Source organism: Poeciliopsis prolifica, unplaced genomic scaffold (genome assembly GCF_027474105.1).
Source record: "Poeciliopsis prolifica strain line A6 unplaced genomic scaffold, Auburn_PproV2 SCAFFOLD024, whole genome shotgun sequence".
Taxonomy (NCBI): domain Eukaryota; kingdom Metazoa; phylum Chordata; class Actinopteri; order Cyprinodontiformes; family Poeciliidae; genus Poeciliopsis; species Poeciliopsis prolifica.
The window spans coordinates 624,452-639,710 of NW_026562399.1; the positions used below are offsets into that span (position 1 = coordinate 624,452).

Sequence of the window (15,259 nt, forward strand, 5' to 3'; positions counted from 1 at the left end):
TAATGAAGCCAATAAGTTCGTCTGTGTACTCCAGTTAACGATTAATCAATTACTAAATGAGTTGACAATTATTTGAATAACAAATTAATTATGAGTGTATAGATACTAAAGTGTCCTGGAAGTAATTTTTCAGTACATCCAGATGGATATTTTCAGATTAAACTCACCTCCTCTTGGGTGGTGGTGATCCACTCATCTCTGACACATCAGTTACTTTGTCAAAGCACTCCTCTTCCTCTTCTTCTTCCTCCTCTGGATGCTGCACCTCCAGGTGGATGTGGCTAGGGGAGGCGGGGCAGGGGGATCTGTGGGCTGGTGAGTCACGTGAGGAAGAGGAGGAACCTCTCTGACAATCGTCCTCCGAGATGTTTTCCGACCAGGAGACGACAAGCTGTTGGAGGTTGCTGATTCGCTCCAGAACGCCGTCAAGAGCGGAGAAAACATCTTCATCTGCCAGCAGTGGACTCACCTGTGAGAAAAAGCAGGTTTGAATTATTTTCTATCAGTGAACATCCTGATAACCTCAGTAATATTTCATAACTGTTCTCTCCTCCCATTGCTGCCACATTTTTATCAAGCATCCTTCCAAACGGCCTTTTTCATAATTCAGAAACCAATTTGAAGAGATTGATGAAAGTTGTCAGGAAAAAAAAAGCTCCAAACTCCTTAAGGAGTCAAATTTAGCTGAGTCAATATCCATGATTGAATTACTGCAGTTAGTGTAGAGTTTCATTTAAAGGGTTTCTTTAAAAAACGCAGCAGGAGAGCCAAAGGGTGGAAAAGTATCTTCATTCGTTCCAGATCCGGATGGAGAGTGGATCTCATATTTATCAGCTGCACGGAAAATTTACCCCAGTTCTCCAACTGAGAGGAAGCTCTGCTTTTAAAGTTCTTGACAAAGACGTAACAGAGTTCTTTGGGTAATTAGTTTGTTGGTATGCCATTATATGGTTCAACAAGGTCAAATATGTGTTTGTACAAAAATAACTCACCTAAACTGAAAGACCTTGTTATTAGAAATGGGAAAGGGGAAATAATATAATAAGGTTTTTTTTTTTTTTAAATAATACTTAAGTTTTTTCTAAGAAAATTACTCAAATCTGTTGCTTGTTGTTGGACATGTTGCTCTGAATATATTTTATTGTCAAAAGTAAACGAGTTTAACACCACCATAACATGTTAAATATCAGCAACCTTACTGTAACTGCACAACTTAGCTTTTGGTAGCAACACATCAGAATTGATTTGTACAGCTCAATCTGGCGGCTGGTAATTGTTTCGGAAAATAGTTCTCCCTCATTTTAATTCAAGGGTGCTCAAGGTGGGGTCCCAGGTCCCAAAATTTCAAGTTTTAAATTAAAATCGACTTATGTGCAGCCAATCCGCTTTTAAGTGCTGTATTAAAACTTGACGAAGCACTGCAAGTGTTATCACATGAAGACTGACCTGAAACCTGTTTTTATTGCTGAGAACATTGACTCCAAAAGGAAAAGCAAACTGGTTTCCATTCATGTAAGAAGGAAAACATGCAAAAATCATTTGTACTTGTTCTGTGCGTTCTCTGCCTCTGCCCTAGCAACCAATGAATCTGGGATTCCAGAGTCTGTCGTTCTTTCATGACTCAGCAGATTTTTTGTTCTAATGGTGCATTCACCCATCAAAAATTGAATGACATGCTTTATTTTTGACGCATGGCAAAAATGCTTCAAGTTCAATGCATGTGCACTTTGAATGCAGATGCTTGACATTTTGCTCTACCCAGCGTTTCGCACATCTGGCTTACATTCACAGTCTATGTGGAGGGGGGTTGAATCACGCCACGCTCGATGCGAAATGCGCCTCCACATAGACTTTGAATGTAAACTGGATGTGCGAAGCGCTGAAAACACCCTTAGACTATTCCATCATAGCTCACAAAATCCTTCAAAATGTCTCATTATTCTAAGTTAGCCACAATTATTTGTTGAATTTCAACTTTTTGAAACTCTGAGACCCACCTCTGACTCCTCACTGATTCTCTCCGCATCACTTCCACTTCCACCACCTTCCCCCTCAGACAGCTGTGCGTTATGAGGCACGTTGTCATAGACACTGAGCCGGTGATCTAGTGCACCGGTACGTCCGGAGGACGTGGACGAAGACGCTGGACTTTGGTCTCCACCAACTAGAGACGATGCGCCCTGTCTGCCCCCGTGCCTAGCCCTGTAGCCATGGAAACTGCCGGTCCGCCAGTTGACACAGTTGCTGTCGATGATTGGGGAGAGGATATGTTTGTGGGCGAGGGAGGTGGGGAAAGTCCCTGGTTTGTGTCCATGGGGGACCTGGAAGATCATTCTGTCATGGCTGCTGTTATTGTTGTTGACCTGGTTCTTGAAGACCTGAGAGGGAGCAAAAGAGAATTAAAAAGGTTGTGAATCAAATGACTCTCCTGGTGCCATGTTTAATTCTTAACAGGAAATTATGGTTGTTTTAAAGAATTGTTGTTTTAAAGAATTGTGTTTTAGATGTAAAATTCCTTTGACATACAGTTCAGACATACAGCAGTTCCCACAATTCTCAACCAGGAGGGATCTGCACCACTAAACCGCCCTTTTGATAGGCAGGCGCAACGCAAAGCATAGATTAGCCAACAAAAAGACAGTATACTGACACTTTTGATCAATCTGAAATTCATGGATGCATACGATCAGTGTTTCGAACCTAAAAACTCTCCACGCAAGTAAAGTTCTGGCAGAGGCTACAGGTAGTTTTAGCTTGCAGATAAAACTTTTTTTTAGCTAAGCTAATTTTGCTAGATGAGCAGTAAATACTACAGTAAATAACACTGATATTTATCCTACCATTGCACAGAGGTATTTGGAGTACTCAACTATTGAGTACTCCAATGGTACGATTCCTCACATGGGGGAAGTCAGTATGACATCCATCTTGTTGACATCCAGATGTCAACAAAGTTTCCAGAACTGTGACTCTCAAAGGCAATGCAAATGAATAAATAATTTATTATTATTAATAAAATAACAGAAAACATCCTGTTGGCTGTAGGTGGTCCTAGACATTTTAATAAAAAAATAAAACCATAATGGATCTGACCTCGGTATCCATCTGGTTCCGGTCACTTTGAATCTCGACCCCACTGATGGAGCGTTTGCAATTGGCTCTGACCCGGGTGACGGGGCTGGGCGTGCTGACGGTGCTGCTGTTTTCTGATTGGCTGGTGCTGCTGCTCCCGCTGCTCATTGTGTGAGAAGATGAGGGCGATGAAGATGAGTGGCTGCTGGGCTGAACCTGCAGACTGGAGACAGAGAGGAAGGACACGTCTTTCAGCAACAGTTCTGACTCCATTTCAGGTTGCCTTCAGAAATCATTGTCTCACTTGGACGTGCAGAGCTGCCTGTAAATCTTCTCTCTGTGTCGGTCCAGAACTGGCCCACTGACGTCACGGCGGGTCCCAAAATGGCCGCCTGCTGCCCCCCTCAGCCTCAGCTTCTCCATCTTCCTCAGCAGAGTGGTGCACTTCTTCCTCGGTGGTTTTTCTCTGAAGCACACCTCTGCTTCCAGACTTATAGTGGACGACCCTCCATTGGGGGATGGAGGGCCGCTGTAGGACGTGTCCAGCAACTGTGTTCTGTTGGCAGTGGAGCTCTGGCTCGTTGAGACCAGTTTCCCGTGAGCGTCGTGGAGCTCGCTGTCTGTGCTGCTGGAGCTGTTGACAGAGCAGACGTCCTGATGGTCATCTGGCATCTCCTTGGAGGAGTTAATGCGCCGCCACTGGTGGGTTCTCTTATCGTAGGTCCAGTTCTGGCTGATAGCGCAATAGTCCTCCTCTTCCCAGTCTTCTCCCTATAGAGAGACAGACGGTTCATTCTTTGCATCCAAAACACATTTTAGCTGCTTTCTTACTCTAAGTTTCTGTTTTGCTTCCAACACTGACCCCGTGTTTGGATCTCCAAAGTTCCAGCTTGATTTCCATGCACTTATTTAAGGTCATCAGCCGCCTGCAAGCAACAGAAGAATAACAGCCAACTGGATGAATAATAGCTACGGACTGAATGCACAAAGTATTCAGTCTGAAGTTGTTGCCAACGACAGACAAAATGACTGGTGTGAATCTTAAACTGTCAAACCAATAAAAACAGGAATTCTTATAAAATCAATGGATGATTTTTTTTTACCTGCATAGTGAATCGAGAGAATCTTTATCCAGGAAGCTGTGATCCTCTCTCGCAGCCTCAGTATCAATGGGGAATCTGCAGTCTGACATACAAACAACAAAAGCTCATCTGAGTGGAAAACTGAACATCACCCTCATATTAAGGCACAGGTCCAGATTTACCTTTAAATAACTGAACATACTGAGGGAAGCCAGCGGCTCGCAGCCAATCACAGGCCTCCTTGGCTTCAATCTCTGCAAACACAAAGCAAATAGTTTAATTAGAGGCTAAACTAAATATTTGCTCTCAGTCAGTCTGCTGGAGGGGATGTTGTTGTAATTTAGAACAGAGACAAAGTAAATTAATATTTATCTACACCTAAAAGAAGACACTGTGATACCTGATGAGAGGTAAAACAGAGTCTCCTCTTTACCTTACTATGATTATGTGGTTATTAGGGCTGCAAAGATTATTTTAATAAATGGGTTAGTCTATCAATTATTAGGATGATTAATTAGTTATTTGGGAAAAAAACTGGCAGAGTGTAGATTTTTCACTTAACTGTTAAGCCTTTTTATACAATATTATAAATACATTGAAAGGAATAATTAAATTACCTTTTTAAATTAGAAAAATAAAGATTTTGTTGCCTAAAATGTAATAACAGCAATCTTTTATGAATCATTGATCATTTGTAGATTACTTGAGTAATTTGTGCATTAACCAATTAACAATTAAAAAGCAAAAGGTGGGTAATAGATTTTATTTATTGCAGAATTTGAATCATGTGAAGCAAAATCTTTACTATTTATTATTCTAATGATGATGAGTTTAGTAAACTAACAGTTTAAATATTTCACTTTTTCATTAATATTTATGTCAGTTTTAGTTAAAAGCTGAAAATTAGTCTTTCTTCCTTATTCACAAAACTACATTTAATATGAAATAATAAAATCTGTTTTATTATTTTGTGAACACATTGTAAATACGTTGATTCAAAGTTAGCTGCTTTTTGAATGAACAGAACAACCAAAACCAATTCTATTTTTTTTTCTTCACACAAAACAATCATCTTCTAATGACGACAGAGGATAAAAAGGTCGACACCTGAAAAACAGAAAAGTTTAAACAGAAAAGACATTCCCTGTTAGCTTTAAACGCTCAGAAAGTTTTTTCCAGGCCTTTTAACCTATTTGTTGCTCTCCCTGAAATATTAAACCTGCTGTTCAAAGAGAGGAAAAAGCCGAGGGCAGTTCTTGTTTTTCATATTCAGACAGCATGAAATGTAGCAGATATCAGTCCTTAGCAGAGAAAACCAGCATTTTCTGTTACTGAAGAGTTCCTCAAACTCTTGAGTTTGGCTGGGCAATATGACTTAAAGATAAAATCTCAAATTTTTCAAATATCAGATCCCTTTTTAATAATTTTTTTTATTTTATTATTATTATTATTATTTATTTATTTTTTGTTAACCTTTTTTTATTTTCAAAAACAGAAATAGCAAAAAACAGAAAATACTTTTAAAAATGGCTTCTATCATGCCTTCTGTGAGCCATTTATCGTAATGTCAGGCTCATAACAGGCTACAAAAATGATCCATTGGAATTTTGACAAATTTTTCAATAATCGATTCATACAATACAATTATTTATTTTGATTAATTGCTTCACCCCTTGAAAGATTCATTACAGAAGTAATGAATCTTACAATATTTCAGTTGTTTAGTGAAACAATTTCACTAACACTAACATATAAAATATAATTATTATTTCAATTACACAGATCAAAAGTCAATTGAGCCATCAGGAATAGTAAATATTTATTACATTGAAACAATATCCAAACAAATCAGCATAAGGTTAAACAAAACATAGCATTGCCACAAACTTCTGAATTTGAAAAATTTACATGTCTAAAAAAATTTCTCACTTTTGGCATTTAGCAATGACAATGCTAAAAGCCATCGTCATGGCACTTAGCATGACGACTCTAAAGCTAAAGAAGTTTGGTGTCATTTAAAAGTCAGTGAGAAAAACAAATGCTTGTCTTTTAATTATCTTTAAGTATCTGGTTTAAGCTGTACATTATATTTTCCAAATTTATACTTGTCATCAAACATTACATTGCATTGTATTATAAAGCTGTGCTGTTTTAATGTCAAGCAAGGACTTTGGAAGTGATTGATTTCTGTGCAAACTGCACAAAACCTGTGAGATGATCTTCTATTTACCTCCACATTTTCTAGGTTATCAAATTAAACTTTTGAACACTTTGTCCCAAGTCCGTTTATCCCTGAAGATTTAAAGACTTATAATTATACTGTTCAAATTTTAATTAAATCAACCCATTTAATAACCGCGAGTTGGCTAACCAGGTCTTAGCCACAACATCAGAGCAGCCAGACGAGTCTCCCGTGATTTATTAGAATTTAAGCCCTAAGACAGAAACAACTTTGAATAATAAAACAGGTCTCTGTAGGCAGAAACTCATTTCAGTGAAATAATTAACAAACAATGGATTAAAAAAGGACACAAATATTCCCTGAGAACCAAGCAGGTAATGAGGAGCAAGTTTCTGGATTTAGGAATAATCCTAATCCATGTCTGACCCATTTAGTGACAAACACAACATTCCAGACCGTCAGAAACAACAATAGCCATTTCTCCTCAGTTTGGTGAAAAACCTTAACACTCTCTCTGCTCCACATTTACGTAAGCGATGATATCTACCAAGCCTCTTCAACAACTTTGTCTCTGAGGAAGTTGTGATTCAGTCCCTCTGGATCCCAGATAAGAGATATGGCCGCCCGATAAGGACGGCTCCGCCTGGCTGCAGCAGGAAGCTGAATGCCATGTGTGTGGAAACAGACAGAAATGGCGGGCAGTGGGGTTACGTGCACAATTGGGCGTTTGTGTCTGGGTGTTTATGCAGCTCACACTGCAAAAACACAAAATTCTGCAAAGTATTTTTGAGTACACTTGAGCACACTTTCAGCAAGATGTAGGAGTGTGTTTTAAGTAAATAATTTCTCAATATTATTAGTGAAATAATCTGCCAATTTCACAAACAAGACATTTTTCCCATTTTGTAAGAAAAATAATCTGCAAACTGGACTAGTGTTTTTTTTTTTTTTTTAAATCTATATTAAACATTTATTAAAGGTAAAGGTAATTTTATAGCACATTTTCAGCAACAAAGTGCTTCACTTAAAACAGGCTCCTATATCTTGATGAAATTAGTTTAGTCTCATTTCAAGTGCACATTAAACTAAAGAAAAACACCTGGTAATATTTGTGTTTTTGCAGTGCAGTCTCACTGAGACTAAACAAAGATAGTTAAAGAAGCAGCTTGTAAATAAAAGAAAAATGACAAGTTAATCAATATGACTCATAATATCATGGCCACACTGTTAGAGGAAAAAGATGTGTCTTGTTTGAGCAAGAAATCCTTATTTTTAATGATTGACCTCAATTAATACACTTTATTTTAGGAGAACCAAGTTTATCTGATTCTGTATAAAATCTAAAATGTAGTCAACACTTTCTACAACTTAAAATGTTCTTTTCTTAAACAGAGACATGAATGTACTGAATTACAAATTTATTTGATACTGCCTCACCAGCACGCCACTATTAAATGCACCACTGGCTTCACAAGCTCGGTCAAATATATACATATACATATATAAAAAAACCACAACTTTCATTTGGCAAAAAAGTAGATTCACAACCTTGATCAAACATGTAACAATAAACAGCATTAAGCCTTTCATATGGCTCATAAAATGCAATTAGGAACCCTAAAGATAATGTAAAATAAACTATGACATCGCTCAGAGCAGAAAGCATAGAAATATACTGAACAGATCTGTCCCGACGGATTTGATCAGTCGCAAACACCCAATCTAGAATTTTTTTCGATATTCAGACAGATAAAGATATTAATATCAGATAAGTGCATCTCTATATTAAATTTAAAGTCTGAAAAAGAATTCAAGTTTATAAATTGTAAAACTATATTGAATGTATTTAGGCCTGTTTCCATTTTATCTCTTCCTTCTTTTATTTTGCACCTGCAAACAAACCCTTTTGTATCCCTATACAAAATTGTTGGTACTTGAAAAAAGTGCTCGATTTTATAGAAATGCTAACAGATCAATATTTTTGTAATAATATCCATAATAATAGCTAATAAAAGATAGAATAGAACATTTAAAATGTAAACATCTGATTATGTGTTCAATTTAAAACATTCAAACCTAATCTTATACTGTAGCATCACAGTCATCAAAAATATTCCACACAAAGTGTAAATAATAAGGTAAAGAAAGTATTTTCTGCCGTGCAGTCTCTATAGTGCTTAGCTTTTAATGATGTTTTGCTGTTAGGGAGAACATGAATAAATCCAGCATATTCAAAAACAACCTGAGGTGAAACGACTGCATGTCCTAAACTGGACATGTTCTGAGCTCCCACAGATATTTTGTTCCTGAAGCACCAAACAAGGTTTTCCTCCTCCTTTTAAATGGTTTCTATGAATGTGCTATTTTAGTCCAGTCAGTCTGGAACTGAAGTTGTTATAATGAGTCATGACAGATGAGAGGGTGAGGTACCGAACTCCGTCAGTCACCAAGACCAGGATAAAAATAAAAATCATCCACTGGTTACAGATAAAACTGTAAAGCTTTCGTACAAGCTTAAGATGATCTTAGATAACTGAGAATAGTTCAGAAAGGATGTTGTGTTCATTACACAGGGAAAACAAACAAGGATGAAAAAAAATCCCCGTCTGGGTCAAGTTTTACGGAAGGTTAATGAAATCTTTGAAATAAAAGAGGAGGTTATGCAAAATATTGACTGTTATTTAAATGATGTGCCAAATGATGGCGTCCCTCGCTGTAATTATTTACCTCAGAGTGAAACAATTAAACTCTAACCTAAAGAAAAGCATGACTACAAAAGACTGGAAACCTATGAACACCAGCTCAGACATTCTTCATTGTAAACTTCAATCTCAATAAATAAAGCTGGAGTTTGGGAAACGTCACAGAAAATCACAGCAAAAATGTTTTCTGTTCATCATTCCATTCAAAACCTATTAACTTGATCACAGCAAGGCTTTATTAGCTGTATTTAAGTCATTAAAACAATGGGAACAGAATGTTACTGCTCATTTCTACAACGGAACCAACAAAGTAACTTTTTCAAAATGCTACAAGATGACAATTCAATCAAATTTGATTACACTTCTAAATATTTGTTAAACTTTTGCTTTTGTATTTTCTGTTGAAAAGTTTTGATACATCAACACATGCGTGAGTGTAAATCCCGAACCATTAATAAAACAGATGTTATGATTAAAGAAATTTGTCTTAAAAATAGAGAAGGGATTGCTGCCACTGCTAGTGGTTTTCCCATATTTGATGTACAGTTGTGTCTCAATTACTGCTCCGTGTCTGTTGTTTTTTTCAGAAATTGGCATGTTTTAGAGTTTGCATAATTTAGTTAATGATTATTGAATTACTAAATTAATTGATTATTATTTCAATGATTGATTAATTGTTGCAGGCCTAGTTTGATTTTGTTTCATTTCAGAACCCACACATGTTCTTCTCGCCTCTCCCTAAGCTGGCAGGTTTCGCCGGATTAGCTCATTCCTGAACACTGTTGCCCTCTGTTGCTAACAACACTGTCAATACTGAACCTCTGCACCAGCAGAAGGACAACTTTCTTTAGTTTGGACAAACGTACTTCGTTACTGAGAAACTATTTGGAGGGATAGCAGCGGCTTTTTATAGAAACATATAAGACAAGCTAGAAAGCAGCTAGTGAAGTCAAAGCAAAGCTAAAGTATAACAAGATAAAATTTTCTAAATTTAATTGTTAATAATTTGAACTGTTTTCTGTTTTCAGTTGTTTAATGATTGTTTCTCTCTCCTGGCGATCTTAAAAGCAGAGTTTGGTGTGACGTCTGGCTCACCTGAATGAATGAACTTCTGCCTCCACAATTATTGCAACCAAGCCTGAAAATCTTACATTTCTCTTTGATAAGGGCTGTCAATGCTCAATCTTCAAAATCAAACTTTCATTTGACTAAAATTAGCCATTTCCATACCAAGAAGCTGGAAAACCTTGAGAGAGTTTGGTCATTATTATTTCAAGTGTACTAAAATATTTGCACCAGAAATACTTTTGGTGATTTGGTATTTTTGTAATGATTAGGCAAAACACACCCTTGTGATGCTGCCACCCCCAGACATCACAGTCAGGATGGTACAAGCCAGATGATTATTATGGCCAAACACTTCCACTGTAGTTTCGTCAAACCACAGGACAAAATGAAGACTTTTGTTGGTGTGCATTTGTAAACTGTAATATGACTTTTCATGTTTCTTTTGGAGTTGTGACTTCTTCATTACTGAGCAGCCTTTTAGCCCAAGTCAGTACTGGAGACATTTCACCGTGGAAAGTGACTCTGTTTCACCAGATTCAGCCAGAATTTAGTCAGCAATGCCTCCTGTTAGGACATCGCTGCTGTGCATCATATGGAAGAAAAACAGGCCCACAGCAACCTGGGTCCTTCACCATACTAAGTGTGTGCTTCCGTCTTGAAATTGGACCATTTCTAACTCGTGTTCTGACAATAAGGACATAAAGATTACAACACTAGTGTCTCTGGATGTGATACAAACCAAGGACTTGGAACATTTTTGAGTTTTGTATATAGCATTTTTCATTATGTGAGCAATAAAAAACTAAACAAAGCAGAAAATGGAGTGATATATTTTCCAAGCTATTGTATGCTAATGATTTGTCATTTACACAAGTGACTATTCTGTCCTTATTGGACCTCAGTTTTTCTCTCTAATTAGTTTTATTTTCTTTGAGTAGCAGAAATTTGCAAAGCTCACCTTCTGCTAAACTGGATAACCAATTAATATTTGTTTTCCTTTGGCGGTGATAAAAACTGAAACATCCTCTTCATTATGACAAAAAATTTTATGGTTTGCAGGGTATATGCCAGGATTTATTAGGCTGTGTTTTCCTCTCAGATACTTCCTAGAAATAACTACTTTATTTCAACCATATGTTATGCTGATAATGAACCAAAAACTTCAGTTCTTCATCTTGGTGTTTAATTAACTGCGTGCGGTTTTTAATAGAATTGTTTGTTTCTCATTAACTATTAAGTTGAAAAAAATAAAAAAATGTCCTCTGTTGGTCTGACATTGCTTTTAAATGAATTATGATTAATTTAACTTTGAAGATGGATGAGGCAATATTTTTTCTGAGATGACTTGCTGGACCTTGTTTTAGGAAACTTTATAAATTCACTGGGTAATTTTTATTTTTACTGTAAATAGGAAAATCTTTTACTGTTACAAATTTCTTTCATTCAGTGTTTATTGTTCATGACCCATTTAAAGATGACCTATGATACTTTCTTGCACAGGTTAGGATAAGCTATACAAAACATATTTATGACATTTTTCACACAAAATCATTCCTAGAAAATGAATGATTCTCAGCCTGGTCAATTTTGTCTTCTAGAGCTCCTTTCAGAGTGAACTGTTTTACCATGCTCCCCAACTTTCACATTACAGCCACACATGACAACAGCTTCAAACAGATGCGTAATTATACAACCGTACTTCTTTGAAAAGCAAAAGTGACGTTTGGTGCAAAACTAACAGGGATGCAGTAAGTGGTTTCTGGATAGAAAGCCAACAAGAAAACACTTGTCTTTTCCAGCAGCCATTATACAGGTAAAAGCAGCTAAGATGGAGCTCAGCTTGGGTTGCTAGGTAACAGGCTGAGCTTGGTTAGTTTTGCAAGGCAACAGCGCAGTGGCCATTGATCATTAGGTTTTTCATTAGGTTTTCTGACACAAAAAATACTTTTTTGCCAAATAAACAACATTTTTTTAGTGCTTGAACTATTTTTAGAAGCAGTGAACCCAAATGGAAGTGCAAACATGTGTAAAAAGTGAATTTTGTATCAATCTGCCTTTCATATAATAAATTCCCATAGTTATTCTTGAGACAAACATCCATCCATCCATCCATCCATCCATCCATCCATCCATCCATCCATCCATCCATCCATCCATCCATCCATCCATCCATCCATCCATCCATCCATCCATCCATCCATCCATCCATCCATCCATCCATCCATCCATCCATCCATCCATCCATCCATTTTCTAACACCCTTGTCCCTAGTGGGGTTGGGAGGTGCTGGTGCCTACCTCCAGAGACAGACCATGCACACACACTCACACCTAAAGATAATTTAGAGAGACCAATTAACCTAACAGTCATGTTTTTGGACTGTAGGAGGAATAAGGAGTACCCGGAGAGAACCCAGCATGCACAGGGAGAACATGCAAACTCCGTGCAGAAAGACCCTGGGCCAGAAATCAAACCTAGGACCTTCTTGCTGCAAGGCAACACTGCTACCAACTGCACCGCTGTGCAGCCTGTGAGAAACAACTAGTTTGGTGAATTTGAATTTATTACTTGTCTAATCCAGACACTAGCAAAATTATACATACAGATTCACACATTGATTCGTAGTGCCAAAGTTTTTAGAGGATCCTGAGTTCACAAGGACTATAAACTGATTCTTTTCTGCCATTTGTCGCTTCCCATATGTCGAGCCCGTTCTAAGGAAACGAGCGGAGGAGTAACTCAATGACTTTTAGTTATCCAGTTTCTTTGGTAGAAAGAAAAAGAGAAAAACAAATAAGCATGCAACTAGAAATGATTTTGAAAAACTTATTTGAATTCATCATGCGACTAAATTATTTATTATTTATCACGACAGTCCTACCTGAGATTTGTGATTTCTGCAAACACTGAAGGAAAACTTCCACATCGGCCATCATAATAAATATTCCATGTTAAAACCCCAGTTTGCTCCAGTAGCTGCATTTCCAATGACCATATAATTGCGATATTTGACAATTTAAAAATAAATTTGCTTAATGGAAACACAGCAAAACCACCAAATAAACCATGAGTCACAAGGTCAACAAACTGGATGTTGCCACTAACTGCGAAGAGGATGATAACAACAGTTGGAGATTCATGGTGTTCTTTAATGACTTATCATGTGAACAAATGCATTTAATTGAGTTTCTTATTTAATAACACTTCAGTTGCATAACTGTGTTTTTACTGGAATATTGACAAAGTTTTGCACACATTTGTAACAGAAGCGCAGCTAATATCATTTCAATCAGTTCAGATATTTACAGCAACTCATGAAGCAAAAAGTTGACCTACAGATTTCCCCAAAGAAAAAGATTCAAATCACTGGATTTAACCCTTTCATGCATCCATTTTTTTTTCTTAAGGTAGGAAAAAATGTTTTGTAAAAAATATATTTTTTTTTATTTTTTTTTTTTTTAGGTGATCAATTGTAATTTTATCTAAATACAAAGTTGTTATTTGAAAAAATAAATCAGTAGTATTGTTCTTTAGGGGTTATCTCATGTGACAATTTTTTCACCTGCAAAAGTCGTCTACAATAGAAGGGACAGGGTCAGTTGACATGCTTTTATGTCTGTCGGCCATATTGGATTTAACAAAAGTAATTTACAGCTGATGGCCAGTAGTTGATAGTGTATTTTATGATGCATTAGTGTCCACTTCAGTGGTCTGTGTGCATTTATAACATAAAAATCCACAAGAAGCACAAGAAAATGACTTTTAGATAACTGTCCACTCTGGTGACCACTGTACATGAAAGGGTTAAAATCATCTACAAATACAAAACAAAGCCTTCATAAAATTTGCATTTTAAAGAGACCCACACACATTCAGCCTGAATCCTACACTCTCACTGCACATGAAAAACCTTTTATTCCAGCAGAGTTCAAAGCTTCAGCCTTCTTATTTCTTGGCCTACAACCTTCAAACAATCACGTTCCTCACATTCTTTTGATTCATGTGCTTCATGAATCAAAAGTCATGTTATGCCACAAATAACAATTCAAGAGTAACAATTCAAGAGTCTTAATTTCATCATAAGTTTTTAAATTTAAATCAGTCCTTTAAAGCTCAATCAGCTACTTCTAACATCCAATAGTCTTCTTAATGAGGACCGTCAAGCAGTAATTAATTTTTAATTGCCATTAATGAAGCAACATGATGAAGGATTTTATGTCCTTGGATCATTCACATACTCACTTTTGATCAACATTGTCTTTTCTGAAGGAAATTCAACAGGTTTCCATGTCCAGTACGAACAAAAGTTTCTGAAGGATTTAATGTCTTCGGATTTAAGACATTAAATCTGAATGGGGAAATAAATCCAGAGATATCAGAGACGGTAAATTCCAGTTACGCCGCTCATGTTGGGCATCATGTTAATGAAATCATTGTTGAAGATTTTCCCCTTTTCCCTACCACTCCCCTTCCTCTGGCCTGGACTGGACCATCTGAGCCTTGGGAGAGGGTTGGGAGGGGAACTTCCTAAAAATAACCAAATAGAGTGGACATGTGACAGGTTGCCTGAGGAGACTGGGAATACTTTCAAACTGAGACATGGAGAAAAAAGTGACTGCTAGGAAAGGTGAACTTGGGAGATAAAATCTGTGAAATGTTGTTAACTCTGAGCAATTAATGAATCCCAGAGTGACCAGAACCTAGTACAGGAATGGCCTCTGGTTGGGCAGAAGCTAGACGTTTTTATGTTGTCACTCACTCACTCACTCACTCACTCACTCACTCACTCACTCACTCACTCACTCACTCACTCACTCACTCACTCACTCACTCACTCACTCACTCACTCACTCACTCACTCACTCACTCACTCACTCACTCACTCACTCACTCACTCACTCACTCACTCACTCTTTGATTACTTCGCAACACTCTGTTCCAAGTTCCCCTCAACTTTGGTTTCCAAGCAACCAACTGTTAAGTAACTTGTGCAGCAGCCATTTAAGGTTTCATCACAAAGTCTCATAACTGTTTAAAAAGTAAAACTCAATGCCGTGCAGTAAAAATTGTGGATGAAATTGTTTAGCAGTACTTCAGATATTTGAAACAAAAACTAATCAAATAATTATCAATACTGCATTCACAATTAGCAA

At 37.1% G+C, this 15,259-nt stretch overlaps 1 protein-coding gene across 2 annotated transcripts in view; it reads right to left on the minus strand.

Moving 5' to 3' along the window:
* The window catches only part of si:dkeyp-23e4.3 (rho GTPase-activating protein 7), a 78,359-nt gene that overhangs the window by 16,725 nt on the left and 46,375 nt on the right, over window positions 1-15,259 (minus strand). Inside the window, exons 1-8 of one of the 2 annotated variants that reach the window (XM_055046813.1) lie at window positions 14,349-14,515; window positions 4,337-4,408; window positions 4,176-4,257; window positions 3,935-3,998; window positions 3,377-3,843; window positions 3,094-3,295; window positions 1,998-2,378; window positions 168-469 (exon numbers count right to left, since the gene is read on the minus strand). In XM_055046813.1, coding sequence (XP_054902788.1) covers window positions 168-469; window positions 1,998-2,378; window positions 3,094-3,295; window positions 3,377-3,843; window positions 3,935-3,998; window positions 4,176-4,257; window positions 4,337-4,408; window positions 14,349-14,361 — 1,583 coding nt within the window. In that variant the 5' untranslated portion in view covers window positions 14,362-14,515. Of the gene's footprint in view, window positions 1-167; window positions 470-1,997; window positions 2,379-3,093; window positions 3,296-3,376; window positions 3,844-3,934; window positions 3,999-4,175; window positions 4,258-4,336; window positions 4,409-14,348; window positions 14,516-15,259 lie in introns of those variants that run through there. The other variant, XM_055046812.1, reaches the window with a different exon arrangement.